The sequence below is a fragment of the Lithobates pipiens genome, unplaced genomic scaffold, assembly GCF_037356315.1.
Source record: "Lithobates pipiens isolate NorthernLeopardFrog02 unplaced genomic scaffold, aLitPip1_a1.2 Scaffold_71, whole genome shotgun sequence".
In the NCBI taxonomy this organism is placed as follows: domain Eukaryota; kingdom Metazoa; phylum Chordata; class Amphibia; order Anura; family Ranidae; genus Lithobates; species Lithobates pipiens.
In genome coordinates, this window is record NW_027507894.1 from 755,445 (window position 1) to 775,825 (window position 20,381).

General features: G+C 44.2%; 1 protein-coding gene across 1 annotated transcript in view; it reads left to right on the forward strand.

The window, feature by feature from the left end:
- Positions 1-20,381, forward strand: part of LOC143959353 (voltage-dependent T-type calcium channel subunit alpha-1I-like) — a gene marked incomplete at its 5' end in the record, with an annotated part of 1,248,755 nt that overhangs the window by 668,657 nt on the left and 559,717 nt on the right. Inside the window, 2 exons of the mRNA XM_077468015.1 lie at positions 13,366-13,686; positions 16,849-16,995. Of these exons, the coding sequence (XP_077324141.1) occupies positions 13,366-13,686; positions 16,849-16,995 (468 nt within the window). The remainder of the gene's footprint in view (positions 1-13,365; positions 13,687-16,848; positions 16,996-20,381) is intronic.

Genomic DNA, 20,381 nt, shown 5'->3' on the forward strand with positions numbered 1-20,381 from the left:
TCCCACACTCTAAAGACATGCTGGTAGGTAAATTGGCTTCTGTCCAAAATTGGCCTTAGTATATGAGCTCCTTAAGGGCAGGGACCGATGAGAGTGTGCAATGTACAGGGATAGGGGCAATTGTAGACACTCACTCAGGTTGAACTGGATGGACTGTTTATTCAACCTTACTAACTATGTAGATAGATAGATAGATACCAGGATAGATAGATAGACAGTTGATGATGAGGACTTGCATATCTCTGTTAATGAGGCTCCATCCTGAGCAGGCTGCAATCCGTGGCTAGTGACAGCTGTCCTGACACCTCCTCTGCCTCCTTCCTTCCACCATACACTGGCTGGGAAGGATGTCTTATGTCGGTGTGACTGTGTAGTCACGCGGCAGTAGAGGAGTCTGCTCCTCATGCTTCCAGTGCTCGGGCGCACTGGGAGATAAAAGTGAAAGTGACCTCATAACTCGGATGTCACTCAAAGAACCTGGTGAATGTCACTCAAAGCACCCGACAATATTAATGCAAGCTACTCTGTGAGATGGATCACTGCACAAGGCGGGTTAAAATCTTGTGATTGCATAGAGGTGACGCTTCCCATAGTTCACTGTGTATGGCGCCTGAACACATTGCACTTATGGACCTTTTTTCTTTTTTTTATATATTTTTTTCTTTTTTGACTGTCCGGGGGGGGGGGGGGGGGGGCTATGGATGGGCCGTTACTATAAGGAAGGGTAACCTGTCCAAAGGAAGGGGAAAAAGGATAAGGGGATTAGGGATGGGAACTGTGGCAACTGCTATAACTGTGAGGGCCCAGGGTCCATTGGAGAGAATAGCCACTCATCCAGCTTGTGTTTAATCTGTGATTCCATGGAGACAGGTGCAGGGGAGGCAGGATGGAAGCTGGAAAGAGGAACTTCTATCCCCACTGGTGCTTGGAGCTGTGGAGAGGTCGCTGTCTTGGATGCCTTGGTCGGAGACCCGCTTATGGCAAACTGGACCTGGAGATCGCGTCGGACCATTCCCAATGACATGGGGAGACCAGCAGATGGTCCCCACTCTCAGACAGTGAAGCAGTGTGCTGAAGTTTTTACACAGTAGAAAAACAATGGAAACCGACCATGCTTCCTTACAATTAGTCAGACAAATAGTACAGATAGTCGGTTTTCTTCTTCTTCTTCTTCTTCTTCGTTGAGTTCACACAAATACAGAACAAAGACGTTTATGATTCAGCTATATTGTTTTCAGATGTGAATGAGACAAATATTGTTATATAAAACTGGAGATATACCCATCCTGAAGAATCCGTAGAGACCTGGGAAATGTGTAGGTGGATGGAGTATCTTAAAAAAATGTTACATGTACCAGTTATATATGTAGTCGTTAAGGGTGATTACTAAATGTAACATATTTAAAAAAGGTATATTAAAAAGGAAACGTGAGGCTTCTATTGTTTTTCTATTGTGTAAAAATGTATTCAAAATTGGATTAATTCTTTTTTTGTATTATAAGGCCCCTTTTACAAGGGCATTCCAATTAGGCCTCTCCATCAGTTTTTCAAGTGGGCCTGCTTGGAAGGTCCGTGGAGCCCTACGGATAGGCAGATGTGAGTGAACTAGTGTCCATTTATACCTGCCTACCTCTGGATCCATCCAGGTCCAGTAAAGGAAATGGAAAAGTACTACATCCATTTTGGCTGATCAAATTGGAGGTAACCTGTTGTAAATGGACAGCAGTCTCCATTTAGAACTATTGATCCATAGAGCTAAGCGGGATTTGCCTGTGTCCACTCCACATAAACTGAGTGGGCACAGATGTGACATCCATCCTGCTCAACTTCATTCAGCAAGGGAACTAGTCACTTCTGGTCCCTCCTGGTCGGAGCTGGCCTTCTCTGTGTGAAAGGGACCTAAGGAGTGGAACATATATGTATATGTTTCAGTGTTTTGAAGTGCATGACAGTCCCTTTTTTCCAAAGGGATATATTGGTATACAGTATGTTTGGGGTGTGTCGACATTGTAACAATCACTATATTATGTAGCATCACCTTAAACAGTTTTTCTTCATGATTTTACATTCGATTTGTTAGTTAATTTCATTAGAATAGGCAAAAATTATAAAATGAAATGTATATTTCCTATGTAGAGTAGCACTTTTTTAACCAAACTAGATAAAAAATAAAAGTTGCAGCATCTGAACACTGTACATATACTTAAGGAGGAAACCGTTTCATTCATTAATATATAGTTTTCCTGACAGACTCCATGGCAGACTACGTGTGGGTTTACCCCACCCCTCTCCAATGCTATAGGACCCAACTCCTATAAATTAGAGCTCAACACCAGAGAGATGGTGTTCTTTGTTTGTCTTCCTCTTTGGACCTACAAACAATGCACTTACGTTTTTTGGACGTCCAAATTGATCAAGGTTGTTGCCGGGCATACGTCCTAGCGGTGTGAAGATAGCCCAGGGCCCAGCCATGGGAGGGTGTGCGGCTCCAGGCCCCTATGTCTGGTGGTGGGGACAGCCTTTTGTATTACCAGGCAAGGAAGCGGTGGATCGGCTGGCAAGATCAGCTGGAGGTTCCTCCATGGCAAAAAGTTTTTGTATATGATCGTCTGTCTCCCCCACATGTCCCCTCTTTCCTGCAAATTTTTGTTTCTTTTACTTTTGCTTCTATGGCGCCTGGAACACCAGGACATGGCTCTCTCTTCTGGGTTGCGGCCCAGTGCGCTTCCGTGTATATGTGATCCTCGGGTGAAACCGAGGCTTGGTTTTGTGCATGCGTGGAATGGCCCCGGTAGTCACGCAGGCGCTCTATGGCAGGTCGCCATTGCGCAGGTGTGGACGGGGCACGGTGGTGATGTCATTACAACGGGGAATTTAAATCCCTGTCAGCCCCTGTCATATTGGGGGTTCCTGTGGGCAACTCGCTACAGCTCCTTCATGCAACAGGCTTCCAGGGGTGGAGGTAAGCTCCAGCATGGGGCTATGGTGCAGGGTGAGGGGGGGTCTGAGATTGCTATCAAAGTGGATGCATTTGCATTCCTTTCTCCTACGAGGAGTGAGTGTTCCTGCAAAGCTGCAGGATCATCACCTATTCGTCCAGGTTGCCATGGACAGCCTCCGTGCGGCCAGCCCTCACACTCTAGGTACGTGGGGTGTGGGGGGGGGGGCAAGTCCACACTGGTATGGACATATTCCCTAAAGTCATGTTTTATTTGCTTCTCTTTTAGCCCTTCAAGGTCAGACCATCGGTTTATTGTCCAAAACCACAGGGACCTTGCCAGGCCACAATGTCAACCTTTCTCATCCAGGTACAGACCTGACTCTCCGTCTAGAAACCACCAGCAGAGATGTTCCCATTCCATCTCCAGACAGAGGAGATGTTCCCATTCCTCTTCCAGTCACCGCACCCACCACCATGACAGGCGCTCTGATCGCAGAGCCTGCTGGGGATTTGGGACATGAGTCCCAGAGGTTAAGTCACTGTGTGATTCATATTATGCCCAGGCGGTCAGGGGAAAAAGAGACAGAAAACCAACAAATGCAGTCTCTCTTGTTAAAAGGGTTGTAAAGCTTTGTTTTTTATTTTCTAAATAGGTTCCTTTAAGCTAGTGCATTGTTGGTTGGTTTCCTTCGATCTCCCTTCTAAATGTTTTTTTCTTTGTCTGAATTTCTCACTTCCTGTTTCTCCTCAGTAAACTTCACACGATCATCCGAGCGGTGTTTAGTCAGCCATAACAGCTTACTGAACAGCTTACTGAGGAGGAACAGGTAGTGTGAAATTCAGACAAAGAAAACAAAGAAACAAAACATTTAGAAAGGAAATCAAAGGAAAAGGTAAGTGAACCAACAATGCACTAGCTTAAAGGAACCTATTTATAAAATAAAAAAACAAACCTTTACAACCTCTTTAAGCGTGTAGTGCAGCACACGAAGCCAGTCCACCACTCTATCTGGCTCCCTAGCTGACAATGCCCAGAAGGATCCAGGCTCATTCCAGCCTTACAATGCCTCCTCTGGCTCTTCATATAGCGAATTGGAGGGAGATGATTTTGTCTTTGGCTTCAGCTTCACCCTTGTTTGCCCACTAATTAGGGCGGTCAAAGAGACCCTTAAGTGGGAAGATCCTTCCACTCCTCCGGCTAAGCAAAGAAAGTTCTTTAAGCACCTGGGCAAGAAACGTTCCAACTTCCTTTCCTTTCCTAATTGAAGGATATCATTGAGGAGAAGTGGAGCAAGATAGACAAGAAGACTTCTATGTCCAGCAAAACCTCCAGATTATACCCCTTCAAGGCAGAGGAAGTGAAATATCTGCAAAATGCCCTCTTGTAGATGCAGCATTGTTGCGACTGGCCAAACACGTCACTCTTCCTTTAGAGGATGCTGTGTCCTTCAAGGACAGGCTTGAGAGGAGAATAGACCAAGACTTCAAGAGAATTTACGGGCTAGCCGGTATGGCTTGCAAATCCGCCTTGGACCTCTTGGCTATGGAAGCCTGGACAGAAAATGTAAACTCTGTGCTCAAGGGCGTCTCGGAAGATGTGGCCAAGGGATCGGCAGTCCAGGAATTGAAGCTCGCAGTGGCCTTCCTGGGGGAAGCTTCTATCGATCTGATCCGCATATTGGCCCGGACTATGCTATCCTGGTTCACGGCTAAGAGGGCCCTATGGTTCCCCATGGCTCGCTGATCCAGCATCTAAGCAGGCCTGGTGTAGGATCCCTTTTGAAGGGCCCTCATTGTTTGGTAATAGGCTGGATAGCGCCATAGCCCAAGCCACAGTTGGGAAATCGGGTTTCCTGCCCCAGTATAGGCATCTGTTTGGTCAAAAGAAGCCTCAGCGCAGAAGACACCGTACTGAGCATTTAAAGGAAGACATACATATACCTATTTCTCATTATTATGATTTTTTTTTTCTAGTTTTTGTTTTTCTGAATATTATGTCAGAACAACACTTACAATGAGTTGTGCTTTGTGAGATATATATATATATATATATATATATATATATATATATATATATATATATATATATATATAATATCTTAATATTCTTTCTACTATTCTTTTTTTTTTTAAACGAAGACAATTTTACAGATTATCCATATACAACAGTATATGCATGATGTCAACATATTAAAAATGCATACAAGTTTTACAATTTCCAGAAGGAAAATAACAACATCAACTGTGGAGATATTATATCATGTGATCGCGTTTACATGAGAGGGTTGTCTTATAAGACCAATTGTGATCCAGAATGAAGATTGATTTATCCGTGTGATGAATTAATTGTCATTCTGTGAGTATGAGTGTGTGCCTGTTGGATGTCGAAGTCTTGGTTTTGGTTCTGGTTCAGTGGGATGTGTTGTATAGGTCTTTAGAGTGTTTGTGTTAAGGTAGGGTAGATATACATCCGTCTTAGGTAAGCCCAGTGTCTTGTGTTTTGTATACGAGTCTAGGTAACCAGTCCAGCTGGTTGTCTTGGTTGAGTCAGGGAGATTGGGGGAGGGGGGGTTGGGTGGGGGGATAGCTCATTATCACTTAAGAATTAGATTTGTAGATGGGGCGTTAGGATGAAAGAAAAGTGGGTACAGGTGGGGGGGAGAGAGGGTGGAACCAGACGTGTCGGGGGGCGGTAGCCTCCAATCTAGCCCCGGACTTCGACCTGTTCCCCCCATCCCCCCTGTGTGTTTAGCGTGTGAAGGCGCTTTATGGAGATGTTCAGGGGGTGAGGTGAGGCATCTTCTTAGCTAGTGTGTAGTTGCATGATGTGTGCGTATTCTGGGGTGGTTTTGAAGTGGGACCAGCAGGCCCAACGTGTGTTGTGTTTGGTAATGCTTTTATGTGAAATGGCTATAAGTTCTTCGGGAATTCTATGGATCCTCATGAACCATTCCTTCATTGTTGGCGACCTGGAGTTACCCTATAAGACAGGGCTGCACAGTTTCGCTGCGTTCAGCAAGCGCATTGTTAAGGACTTAAAATATAGCAGTCTGGGTAAAGTGGTGTGATGTAGTAGTAGTTGCGCAGGGGCGAAGTCTAAAGGAAACAAGGTTATCTTTGATGTTATATTGTGAACTTCCTGCCAGAACTTTTGAAGTATGGGGCAGGACCACCATATGTGGACGTGAGAACCAGGTTCAGACCTACAGTACATCTCCAGCATAAATTTGAAGTGGTTGGTGAATATTTGTTAACGAGTGGCCTGTGTTTAGAGTCTAAAAGAAAATGTTGTATTTGCAGATATGTCCATAGAGGGAATTTCTAATCTTTCAGTTGTGATGCTAGTTTTTCTCGTGGTGCGATGGTGTTTTCTTGGAAAAAGTGCTTCGCTTTTATATGTTTGTGTGGCCACACAGAAGCTAGGAAGTTCAAAGACATTCCGGGACGAAAGTCGGGATTGACTCGGATTGGCGTCATGGCGCCCGGTATTGTTGATAGTTGCGAGTTGGAGCACGTTTTGTGGAAGCAGCGCAGAGTGGGGCCTATAAAGATATGGTTGGAGGCTGTGTTAGGGATGTGTTTGGTGGGTAGCTATGGTGCTGTAGCTATGGGAATGTCTGCTAGATGTTCTTCCAGTTCTACCTATTGTTTGGTGGATGCATGTAGATTCCAGTCAACTACTCTTGTGAGCATACAAGCCCTGTAGTAATTAAACAGATCGGGTAAGCCTATGCCCCCTCTAGATTTAGGTGCTACTAGGAGTTCAAATTTTATGCGGGGGCGTTTATTGTGCCATAGGAATTTGGAGCATAAGGTTTTGAGAGTTGCAAAGAAGGCTGGCAGTAGATGGATAGGTATGGCCTGCATGACATATAGAAGTTTCGGTAGCATATTCATTTTTAGGATTGCGGCTCTTCTGAACCAGGAGATGAGGGGTTATCCCATTTTTGTAAGTCTCTTTTGATTGTGTGTAGTATTGGGGAGAAGTTTAAAGAGTATAAGTCCGTAAGGTTGGTTGGGAGTTGGATTCCAAGGTATGTTAGAGCTTTGGTTTTCCAGGTGAAGGGAAAGTTGTTTTGGCATAGAGACACTGTTTCTGCTGGTAAGGAGACATTTAGGGCATAAGATTTATCGAAATGTATTTTGAGATAGCTTGGAAGTCTCTAAAGTCCTTCAGAAGATTTGGAAGAGAGATATGAGGCTCAGAGAGGAAGAGTAGCATGTCGCCAGCGAAGGCTGAGACTTTGAACTCGCATTTCGGGGTGCCAATACCTTTAATGTTAGGGTTGCTTCAGAGACGGCTGAGAAGTGGTTCTAATGTCAGTACGTATATAAGTGGCGAGAGGGGGCATCCTTGGTGTGTTCCATTCCTGACCGGGAAGGCATTTGACAGGTGGCCGTTGACTTTCACTTGTGCTGCAGGATTCGTGTAGAGTGCAAGAATTAGTTTGAGCATCTTGTCACCTAGACCTATCAATCTTAGGGTCTCAGACATGTAATCCCAGGCCACTCTGTCGAATGCCTTCTCTGCATCCAAGGAGAGGAAGAAGCCTTTCTGATTGGATGCATTTAAGTATGAGTGGATGTTGATGGATTTGACGGTATTATCTCTGGCTTCCCGGCCAGGAATGAAGCCAACTTGGTCAGTGGGGATAAGCTGTGGGATGAGTGGGAGGAGGCGGTTGGATAGAATTTTGGCAAAAAATTTTGTGTCCACGTTGAAGAGGGATATTGGGCAATAGTTAGAAACTGATGTGTGGTCCTTCCCTTCCTTTGGCAGAACAGTTATGTGGGCTTCTAAGAGGCGATGTGGAGGGGTTTTCCCTGAGGTAATGGAATTTAGTGCGGTTAGGAGAGGGGTGTTGAGTGTGTTTAGGAAGGTTTTGTAGTATACGGTGGTGAAGCCGTCTGGACCTGGCCTCTTTCCGTTTTTCATTTGCCTAATTGCTTGTGTAAGTTCTTCCCCCGAAATGGGATTTTCCAGGGAGAGGGCTGCTTCTTGTGATATTGGTTTGGGAGTGTATAGTTTCAGGAAGTCCCTGATGGTGGAAGTCCCTGATAATGGAAGTCCTGTGCTCTTGGGTGTTTTGGTGTGAGTTTGGTTGGGAGAGGATAGGTTGTGGTAGTACTTTTCAAAACATGAGGCTATATCTATATAGCTTGTGGCGAGAGATCCGTCAGGTTTCTTAATTTGCCGGATAGTCTGTCTGGCTTTTTTCGCCTGCAGGGCTCTGGCCAGAAGTGCTCCGCTTTTGTTGCCGTGTTCGTAGAACAATTTACGTGATAGGGTAAATTTTTTCTCACTTTCTGGGATAGCTCATTGAGCAGGAGTGATCGTGCGTGTGTGAGATCTTGTAGGGTTATTGTGGCTTGTGGCTTTTTGTGTGCTGCTTCGAGTGATTTGATTTGGGTTAGTAGTCTTTGGATGTGTGCTTGTTTCTGGCGTTTGCATTTGTCTGAGAGGGCTAGGAGTTCCCCTCTAATCGAGCATTTATGAGCTTCCCATTTCGTGATGGGGTGTGTGTCTGGTGTGTTGTTTAGATGGAAGAAGGATTCTAGGCAAGAGTGGATGTGGTCCAAATTGGCCTGGTCTGTTAGTAGAGAGGCGTCTAGCTGCCAGAATTTAGATCTGTTGAAGGATTCCGGTAAGGTGAGCGAAATGGAAATGGGGTGATGATCTGAAATATACATTGGTTTGATTTTGGCTTTGGTTAAGAAATGTAGATCCTGTTGGGATATAAACAGTCGATTCTGGAGTATCTGACGTGTGGGGCAGAGAAGAATGAATAGTCTTTTCCCGTAGGGTTTAAGGTACGCCATGAATCGTGTAGAAGTAGATTGTGCATTTGAGAGTGTATTTGGGTCAAAGCTCTGTATGGGATAGATGAAGTTCCCGTTGAGGAGTCTAGGATGGGATTTAGGGGAGCATTAAAATCTCTGTCCATTATTACTAGTCCCGATTGGAATGAGGAGTCGTTCTACTATTTTTATATTATTTTTTATTCTTTATATTTATTTCAAATTCATTATTTTATTCTATTTCCATCTTTATCATCGTATATATTATATATTTTTCTTATTTATTTTCATTTTTATTTATCTATTTACTTATTTATCTATTCCTACATCTAATTCAATTACCACATATTCTCTTGTTTGTCCTATTCATATTTATTTGTCCTTATTAGTTTCTAGACAACAGCTGTCATCCCTTTCCCACTTTCTCTGTTCTATAGCTATTCTCACTGTGTATGTTCTTTTTCCCTTCCACCTTAGTCACGCCCCTCCCCAGCCTTCACTCGTCCCCTCACTCCTTCTCTCAATCTGTGTAGTTTTCTTCTCCTGTTAGCGTGGCTGACTTGCCATTTCAGCCCGAACGCTCACGAAACTGGTTGCAGTATGCCAGTGATGTCATCATCCTCCGCCTGTGTTCCACCACTTGCTCTGTTTCCATGACCAGCGCTCTTTCTACAGCAGCTTTCTGTATCTGCCAGTCTCCAGCGTCCCAGCCGACGGGGGGGGGGGGATGATTCCCATTCCCTGGATTGTTGTATCCATCGCGCTTTTTAACCTTCTAAATGTGAGTTGTTTAACTTTGTGTGATTAAAAATTGTTTTTAAATCTACACCCAGAGGTGCCTCTCCCTTTGTATTCTTTTATAGTTCGGAACATGGTTTCTGTTTCCCTTGAGGCTGCTCTGTGTGTATGAGTTCCCTGTCATCGGATCCCCATCTCTGGCAGAAATCCTTTATGGACACTATATATTATCTGGACTCTGTTTGGACTAACAGTATGTTTATATAGTCTCAGGCTACCTGCACTGTGTGTAAAAAATCTCCTGTGCATTTACTTGTTCATTGAGCATTCAAGGGAAGCCCGCTCTTACAGGCCCAGTCGAGATTTCAGAAGGAATTGCAGCAGAGGTCGGATATCCTTCCAAATGTATGATAAAAGCCAGGCATCCAGTGAACGAGAGCCAGCTAAGTCATTTTGAGATTGGACCCGACCAGGCGGATCGGGTGGGGGCGCGTCTGCTTTTCTTCCGGCACATCTGGGTGGCCTCAATCTTGGACTACTGGGCCATCAAGACGGTTTCCATAGGCCACACATGGTCCTTCACCAGTACTCCTCCCCCCAGATTTATCTCCACCCTGCTTCCATGGTCAGAAGAAAAGAAGCAGGTGTTACTGTCCTACGTGAATTCACTAATGGTACAAGGAGCCACAGTGCCTGTCCTAAAAGGCGAAGAGTTTCAGGGGGTATACTCCCCTCTCTTATTTGTGCAGAATAAAAATGGGTCATGGCGCCCCATAATTGACCTAACTTGCCTAAACAAGTTTATAGAATACGAAAGATTCAAAATGGAAACGTTGTCTTCCGTCCAACAAGCGGCACAGTGAGGTGATTGGCTAATCTCAATCGACTTAAAAGATGCCTATTTTCATGTACCTGTGGCATTAGAATTCTGCAAATACCTCAGGTTCAGAGTCAGGCAAGAAAATCTACAGTTCCTTTTGGGTTGACACCCTCAGTCTTTTCAAAAGTTCTTCTGACCGTAGTGGCCCTCATCAGAACAAAAGGGATATGCTTGTACCCCTATATCGACCATCTCCCACTACTGTCCCAAGACAAGAAGCAGCTATTGATCCACAGAGAGCAAGTTATCACCATACTGCTTGAGTTTTGTTGGTTCCTAAACTTGGAGAAAAGTCATCCGTAACCAGTTCAGCACCTGGTACACCTAGGGGCCCAGTTTGACACGGTGGAAAGCACAATCTCTCTCCCAGTGGAGAAGATCCCTGTCATCCAAGGGAGAATCTCATGGGTTCTGAGCTTCTCACGCTTAAAAGCCTCACGGTGCCAACAATTATTGGCACAATGGTCTCTATGACCCCCATGGCCAAATGATCCCTGTGGAGGTTACACCCTTTCCAGACAGGGTTTCTCCATCAGTGGAACTCAGGGGACGGCAATCAGTCCATTCACAGCCTCTTCTGGTGGCTTTCGTGCAGAAGTCTGCTCACCTACCACTCCATTGCCCCCTTATCATGGGTCACAGTTACGACTGATGCCAGCAGTGCTGGTTGGGTAGTCCTTTGCGGGTCAGAACTCGCTCAAGGCAAGTGGGTTGCATATCTTCACAACCCGGGCTCAAACGTCCTTGAACTATGGGCAGCCTGGGATGCCCTTCAATCTTTCACTCATCTCCTGAAATGAGGGTGTGTTTTACTGAGAATGGAAAATATCACAGCGGTCTCCTATGTGAAGAGGCCAGGGGCACTCGGAGCTCCACACTGCTCCAAGAAGTCGAGCCCATCATGCCCTGGGCTCAGAAAAATCTGGCCAATATTTCAGCGGTCTTTCCCTGGAGTCCAGAACAACCAAGTGGACTTCCTGTCTTGCACACAGTTAGACAACGTGTGGTCTCTTCATGTGCAGACGTTTGAATGGATCCTGTCCTTGGCAGTCAATCCCGAAGTAAACCTATTTGCATCCCCCTGCAACTTCAAGATCAAGAAGTATTACACTTGGGGCCGTTATGGCTAGGCCATTGGAGTAGACGCCCTGACAGATCAGAGGAGCTTCAACAGGGCATATGCCTTTCCCCCGCTTCCGAACATCGTCAAGTTCTTACAAAGACTCCAAGTGGAACCAGTCAAGGTGGTAATGATTGCACCTTACTGGACTAAAAGGCCATGTTTTCCCCTCCTGACCCAGCTCAGCTTCCGGTGCCTCTTGTTACCAGCCCAGGTCTTCTTTTTCAGGGGGCAGTCCTGCACCCTTGCCTGACGTCCCTAAGCCCACGTACACACGGTCGGAGATTTTGCCAACCAAATCCGTCGGATTTAGTCCTACGGATTGTGTCCGAAACTGTTGCATACACACGGTCGGGCCAAGTTGGCGAAAAATCCGATCTTTCAGAACGTGATGACGTAATTTCGTTGCAATGGGACTACATTCAGGCTAGTAGCCAATAGCTTTGATGTAGGAATTTGATCTGAGCATGCGTGGCACTTGGTCCGATGAAAATGCTCTACACATGATCGGATTAGGTCTGTCCGGCCCAGTTGGTCGGGAAATATTTCCAACATGTTGGAAAATTGGGTCGGACGGAGATTCGGACGGAATCAGTCCGATGCATACCACACACAGTCGGATTATCTGACGACACGGTCCGATAAGACTCATTCCGACAGATTCTCCCACCGTGTGTACAAGGGCTCAGACTGATGGTCTGGTTATTGAGAGGGAAAGGCTGAAATCTCTCGGGTGCGCTTCATGAGCTTGAGAAAAGCAAGCACAAATAAAGTCTATGGAAAGATATGGGCCAAGTTTGTTGAATCCTCATCCTCTATGGGCAGATCATTCAGGGATCCAGGAGTCCAGGATATCCTCAGCTTCCTCCAATCTGGCCCCAATCCCCTTGTTCTTGACTTACTGTCTGGTCTCAGTACCACAGGATCTGCTCCGCTTTCTATCAAAGATCTTTCTCTAAAAAATTGCCTTCCTAATTGGCCATGAAGAACCTTTCCTGACCAGGTGGTTTTCATCCCTATGCTTGGCTCAAACCCAAAAGTTACTTCAGTGGTCCATGAGAACCAAGAAATTGTCCTACCTACATTCAGGACCCCGGGGTCCTCTGAAGTTTATCCTCTGGATGTAGGCAAAATACTGAAGGAATACTTGCAAGGTACTTCCTCCTTTAGACGCTCCGACTACCTGTTTATCTCACACTCAGGTAGTAACAGAGGGAAACGAGCTTCATCCAGAACGATTGCCTCTTGGATTGTCCAGTCCATCCAGCAAGCTTATAGGCCAAAGGCTTGGCTCCTCCAGAGGTGGTGATGGCACATTCCACCAGGGGTATGGCAGCGTCGTGGGCAGGAGCCCGGCATGTGACTCCAGACGTCATCTGTAAAGCGGCCTCATGGGCCTCCATTAATACCTTTATCTCACATTATTGCATAGAGCCTGCGTCTTTAATTTCTGTGAACTTTGGTTTAAGAGTCCTGTCAGTTGATGGGCTAAATTACATTTCTTTTTGATCTGTATACCCACCCGTGTGGATTGGCTAGTTATTTCCTATACATAGTCTGCCATGGAGTCTGTCAGGAAAATTTTAAATGTATTATCAGTACTTACCGTAATTTTCCTTTCCTGATGGACTCCATGGCAGAAAGAGTTCCCACCCATCGGTCCAAGAGTTGGCTAGTTACAGTACGCAATCTCTAGTGGTGAGCTCAAATTTATGGGAGTGGGGTCCTATAGCATTGGAGAGGAGGCGGGATTAACCCCAACATGTAGTCTGCCATGGAGTCCACCAGGAAAGGAAAATTAAGGTAAGTATTAATAATAAATTTTCAGTTTTTTACACTTGCAATACTTTTAGACTAAGGAATTGTACTGTTATTTTGTGCCAACAGGATACACTACGTGACTGCACCATTGATGACCGCAGCTGCTTGAGCAACCTGCAATTCATTTCACCTCTGTACTTTGTCAGCTTTGTGCTCACAGCTCAGTTTGTACTAATAAATGTGGTGGTTGCTGTTTTAATGAAGCATCTGGATGACAGTAATAAAGAAGCACAAGAGGATGCAGAGTTGGATGCTGAGATTGAGATGGAGTTGGCTCATGGTCTCTGTTCTCAGACTTCACCTGTTTTTGCTATGGACAATGGGGCACATGGAGGAAGACCAGCCACAGAAGGGCACCGTAGCTTAAGATGTTTTTCTCCAGCTCAGGTAAGATGCATGTGTGTGTGTATGATAAAATGCATGTGTGTGTGTATATATTACATACCCAAAAGTATTGGGACACCTGCCTTTACATGCACATAAACTTTAAAGGCACCCCAGTCTTAGTCTGTAGAGATCAATATTGAATTGGCCCACCCTTTGCAGTTGCACAACTTCAGCTCTTCTGGGAAGGCTGTTCACAAGGTTTAGGAGTGTGTCGACCACACTAGGAGTTCCTGGAGGGAGAATAGCCATCAGCAATATCTATCCTGTTCTTCTGCCATGTTTTTAACTACAAGTTTCTTGGAATGCCTATTTAATACATTATTTTGAAGATACCTTCTTTATACGTATACATACCCCTGAAGAAGGAGATTCAGTCTCTCCCCCCCCAACGCGTTGGTTATTCTAATCAATTAACGTGTATACAGATTATTAGTGTATTTATGCATTCCTTGTTTTATATGTTTTTCTTATAACATTATTTTAATTAAAAAAATCTTTTGTACTTTACATACTTGATACCCAGTGTATGTGCTTAAAAAGTCCACCACTAGGGGTGTTCTAACTTTTGGTCCATCTGAATCTTTGACCATTCTTCCAGAAGTACATTTGTGAGTTCAGCCACGTATGTGGCTCGCAGTCTCCGCTATAATTCATCCCAAAGGTGTTCTGTTGGATGGAGGGCAGGACTATGTGCAGACCAGTCAAGTTCCTCCACTCCAAACTCACTCATCCATGTCTTTATGGACCTTTCTTTGGGCACTGGTGCACATTCATGTTGGAACAGAAAGGGGCCATCTCCAAACTGTTCCCATAAGATTGGAAGCATGAACTTGTCCAAAATGTCTTGGTATGCTGGCTCCTTAAGAGTTTCCTTCACTGGAACTATGGGGCCAAGCCCAGCCCCTGAAAAACAACCCCACACCATAATCTCCTCTCCATCAAATGATTTGGACCAGTACACAAAGTAAGGTCCATAAAAACATGGATGAGCGAGTTTGGGGTGGAGGAACTTGACTAGCCTGCCCAGAGTCCTCAACCTGATAGAACACATTTGGGATGAATTAGAGCAGAGCCTGCGAGCCAGGCCTTCTCGTCAACATCAGTGCCTGACCCCCCAAATGCACTTCTGGAAGAATGGTCAAACATTCCCATAGATACACTCCTAAACCTTGTGGACAGCCTTCCCAGAATAGTTTAAGCTTTTATAGCCGAAAAGGGTGGGCCAACTAAATATTGAACCTTACAGACCAAGACTGGGATGCCATTAAAATTAATGTGCGTGTAAAGGCAGGCATCCCAATACTTTTGGTAATATAATGTGTGTGTATATATATATATATATATATATATATATATATTGTGAGGGGGTTCGCTTGGTAGCGGGTGTGTGTGACCCCCTGGATGGGTTCACAACACAAAGTCAGGCACAGCAGACAGCGGTGTAGGTGCAAAAAACAAAAGATCCGGTTTATTTAGGCTACATGCAGTGATACATATAACAGCCAAACAAAATAAAACAAGAAAATAAATCCTGGTCAGCTTGACCTCTAACTACACACGTAGACTCCCTGTCTAACAACTGGGTGCAGCCTTGTGCTGCCCTAGTCCCTGTCTCTATTGTAGGGGTTTGCCACACAGGCGTTAACTCACCGCACAGAACAGATCTCAGACTCCCCAGTCTATACACACAAAACTGGTTCCAGGATGGAGCATCTCCCTATGCATGCTGGGGTTTTTTGTAGAGGCCTTAATGAGCCCACTTACTACAGCTGGGCTCATTAACTCTTCCCCTCTAATTGTAAAAGTCTGCATAAAGCCTGAATCTAGGACACACATATTTCCCATCCTGAATACAACCAGGTGATTTTACCTCAACTTGAGACTGAGCTGAGAGACACAGCAAACCTTCTGACAAAGGCACATATCGATGTGCCATCCTGGAGGAGTTGGGCTGCCTGTGCAACCTCTATAGGATCCAGGTATCGCCAGTAGTGACACTGAGTCAGAAAAGAGTAGGATGAGTAGGAAAATAAAATGTCAGTGGCCTCCTCCTGTGAAACCATGCCTGTTTTGGAGGTCGTCTCATTGTTGCCCATCTAGTGCACCTGTTGTTAATTTCATTAACACCAAAGCAGCTGAAACTGATTAACAACCCCCTCTGCCACTTAACTGACCAGAACCATATGCCAGGGGTTTAATTAACGTGATGCTATACTCTGATTAAAAAGTGTTTCTGTAATTTGTGTGTGTGTATATATCTTCTGTTTAAACACAGTTCACTCCTGCTTACACACTTACATCATCCTTGTTCCTTGTGGCACACTGCATTCCTTGCATATCAACCACTAGTAAAAAAATTAAAATACTGGCTTGGTGATGTATACACAGTAATGCAAATTTAGAGAGAATTCCCATATTTAGAGTTCATTCTACCAAATTAATGATTTGATCCTTCTATACCAGCTCCACATGTTATCTGGCATCTAAGGACATTTGGCATTTATAGATCCTTAATCTTGCATCCTACGAAACTCACACATTCCCAGTTTTGCGTTCTATATGGGACTTTGTAGAAGTTTGTTTATTCCAACATTTTATACATATGAGAACTGCCCTGATGTTGTTATTTGTCGCCTGTTTTAACAACAATTAAAATTATCTTGGACTCTTTCATCTATTTTTGGTCTGGCTCCCTTTTCTGTATTTTTGGTGGTCTCAACTGCTGTTGGGTGCCAGTTGAGGGAAGCCTTGCTGTGTGGAAACTGCCTTGCCAAATGTATTTAGCTTGTCTGAAGTTTTCCTTCATCTAACTACATGTGCAAGTCTGAAAGTCCCCAGTGGCTATTTAAGTATATTGTTTCCAGCGTGCATGGATGGATAAATGTCTGACCATTCCCAATTAGGTCTTCAAGGACCCTGGTGCTCAACTGTTAAACAAACTTATTGCATGCACTGTACTTTTACCTTCCCCTTTTTCCAAAAAAGATAGAAGGCTTGGCAACTGACTACAATGTCAAGGGTATTCAGTTATATTCAGACCACCCATATACCAAGACCACCAAAAAATGAACTTTTGTCTAGGCAGGTGGTGCCAGCAGGGACACACACAGAACACATTTTGACCATTTATATCACTACACATGTCTATTGTTTATTTTTTAGGAGAACTTGTGGCTTGACAGCGTTTCATTGATAATTAAGGACACATTTGAAGGGGAACTGATGATTATTGACAATTTATCTGGATCTGTATTCCATCACTATTCTTCACCAGCAGTGTGTGAAAAATGTAGCCACGACAAGCAGGAGGTAAAGCTAATTTTTGAATAATCATTTTAGTGGCTAACATTGCACAGATCATTAATTATATCCATGTTGAAAATGAGCATACCATAGTTTCTGAATTGTGCATGTGGCTTACAAATTGTTTATATTTTTAACCATATAAGGATTTCATATAGACATTAGATGACCCGTGTTAAGAAAGCCAATATACAATGTAGTGCAATGAAGGACAAAGTCCAGTCAGCATTCATTTTAATATTATCTGGTTTTAGTATACTGAAATCGAATTATTTGGAATTGTGTTCATAAAAAATAGATGTACAACTCTCTCAGCGTTACCACAGAAGTCATAAATAATACCTGTAATATTTGTAACATACAGTAAGTAAGTTTCTTTTGGTTACCTTTCTCAGGATAAAAGTAACATTTCCTAACATTTAATCTCAAGCGAAAAATAATCTTAAGAACATTTGACCAAAAGAATAAAAAGAACATTTGACTAGCAGAGAAAATCGGTTAACACTAAGCTAAAAACATTTCTCCAAAAGAGGAAATATGAGGGCATCCTCTGCACTGTAAACAAAGGTGTTGATTTATAAAGAATTCACCAGTGAAAGTGCATGTTCATTCACTCAATGCAAATGGGGCAGGCAAAAATAGCTGTAAACAGACTATAGTATATGCTGTTTGAATGTAAATAATTGACTCAACATGGAAAATACCACGTTTTAGCGACTAGGTAGAGCAAAGTATTAATGTATGCACATTCCTGCGCTCACTGCTGGCAATGTAATGAATCAGCTACTGCATAACGTGAACTGCTATACAAAATATATATACAATGTTACAAAGACAGAACTTTGTTGTTTAAGAGGTTTACTGAACTAAAACCCTTCACAGATGAGCAACAACACACCTAAGGCAGGGGTCTTTAAACTTTTAGTCCTCACTTTGGGAATTTAGGGGGGTGGGACTGTGGTCAATGAGAGTATAAAATGTCCTGGTGTCTAGTGGGAGCAAACAATGCCCTATCTTTGGTGTCATTGGGAGGAATAGAACAAAAATATTACAGCACACACATGTAAAACTGCCATTTACCTCCAGCAAGGCTTTTTTAAAAACACCTAGACATTTTCAGAAAACATTATCAGAAAACATGGTGCTTAAGCCCACATACTGCGACAAGGAGGAGGAATAGTGCCCCACCATAACATGAAAGATACCCACACACATGGGTGAAAAGAGTGCTGCTCACCCCAATAATATTTATAACGAGACAAAAAATGCTCCCAAGGGATTTTTCGGCAGCAAAAAATCAGACTAGTACTTCAAATAATATATAGAAAAAGATTTTTATTGGTACCAAGCTGTTTTAAAATGCAGTACACCATTGTTAAAATATAAGATCTGGTATAAATAATTAAACTTATAACAAAAAGATGTCCTTATACAATGACAGATAGCAAATTTTGCATGGACATTTTCAACTTAATATTACTGCCCAAAGGACCATAATGCGTTTAGATTGTAAAAGTGCAAATCTTCCTCAGGGGAATGAGGACATCTAGATTTAAAGACATCATGTTAGCGCATTTACATAAGAACAATGTATTGTACTATAAATTGTTCATCAACCATGGCGAATTTAACCTTGAAATAAACAGGTTTAATTGACCAGAGCAGTTTTACAAACAAACAGGGTTGTTTTGAGGCGGTCACTCGACTGGGAGTTGCAGAGGGACTCACTCCAACCTACAAGAGGCCACTCTTGTACGCTGCAATGAGATACAGCATACAGTGCTCAACATAAATGAGTACACCGCTTTGGTAAAGTATGTTTTTAATCAATATCTCAATGAACGCAAGACAACAATTTACAAAATGTTTACAAAACTAAGGTTTATCGAACCTTTGTTAATATAACTTAGCTTTTTCAGTTTCACTCAAATTAGTTAATGCAAAAATGAATACACCCCACAACAAAAACTACAACTTCTAGTTTTTTGTATGACCTCCATGATTTGTTAGGTTAGCACCAATCTTCAGGGCATTTAGTGAACAAGCTGGCAACTAGTGATGGACGAACTTCTGACGGGACGTTTCGCGAACGCAAACCGCTAACGTGGCCAAAGGTTCACGAACCGCAAAGTTTGCGGCGGACCCCATTGACTTTAATGGCAGGCGAACCTTAAAATCCTACAGGTCATATTTTCAGCCACAAAGTACTTACTAGCTGTGCACACATAGTCCCACCACATGGACACTGACATAAAAAAGTATTAAGTGAATCTTGGATCGACAATGACAAGCATTCTTTTTTTATCTGTGAAATTTTGACAATTCAGGAGTGCATTAGGGCCATGGAGGAGAGGTAAGGTCAGGGCAGGCTATGAAGGGGGTGCAGGAGATGATCAGTGCTACAGTCAGGGCAGCGCAGTCCTTTGCTAGTGTCCCAGTGTGCCAGCCTGTGCTTGAGCCCCTCCCTCTGCCCGGCCCTTACCCCCACCTATGCAGGGCTCCACTGCGGTGGTCAGGAGGTGCCAGTCCAGTGCTGATCCTCAGCCATGGTACTAGCACTGCCTGCTGATTGGCTTCTCCGCTGCTATCTCCCTCACTGTCTGAAACCAGCACCGCGATAGAGACTGAGCACTGACACCAGCACCGAGATAGAGAGCACTGACACCAGCACCGAGATAGAGAGCACTGACACCAGCACCGAGATAGAGAGCACTGACACCACACCAGCACCGTGATAGAGAGCACTAAGACCACACCAGCACCGAGATAGAGAGCACTGACACCACACCAGCACCGGGATAGAGAGCACTAACACCAGCACCATCATAGAGAGCACTGACACCAGCACCGAGATAGAGAGAACTGACACCAGCACCGAGATAGAGAGCACTGACACCACACCAGCACCGTGATAGAGAGCACTGAGACCACACCAGCACCGAGATAGAGAGCACTGACACCACACCAGCACCGTGATAGAGAGCACTGACACCAGCACCGTGATAGAGAGCACTGACACCAGCACCGAGATAGAGAGCACTGACACCACACCAGCACCGTGATAGAGAGCACTAAAACCACACCAGCACCGAGATAGAGAGCACTGACACAACACCAGCACCGTGATAAAGAGCACTGACACCAGCACCGTCATAGAGAGCACTGACACCAGCACCAAGATAGAGAGCACTGACACCACAGCAGCACCATGTTAGAGAGAACTGTTGGTGGTAGTGTCTTTGGGGGTGCACACCGCAGAGAGTGAAGAGGGTGCAGATCGAGAGGATGAGGAGGGTGCAGAAGAGTAAGGCTGAGTGAGCCACTCAACCAAGTCTGGTGCATCCTATGACGTAATCACAGGCACCTTCTGCAATTTGACACTTTTGCTCAAG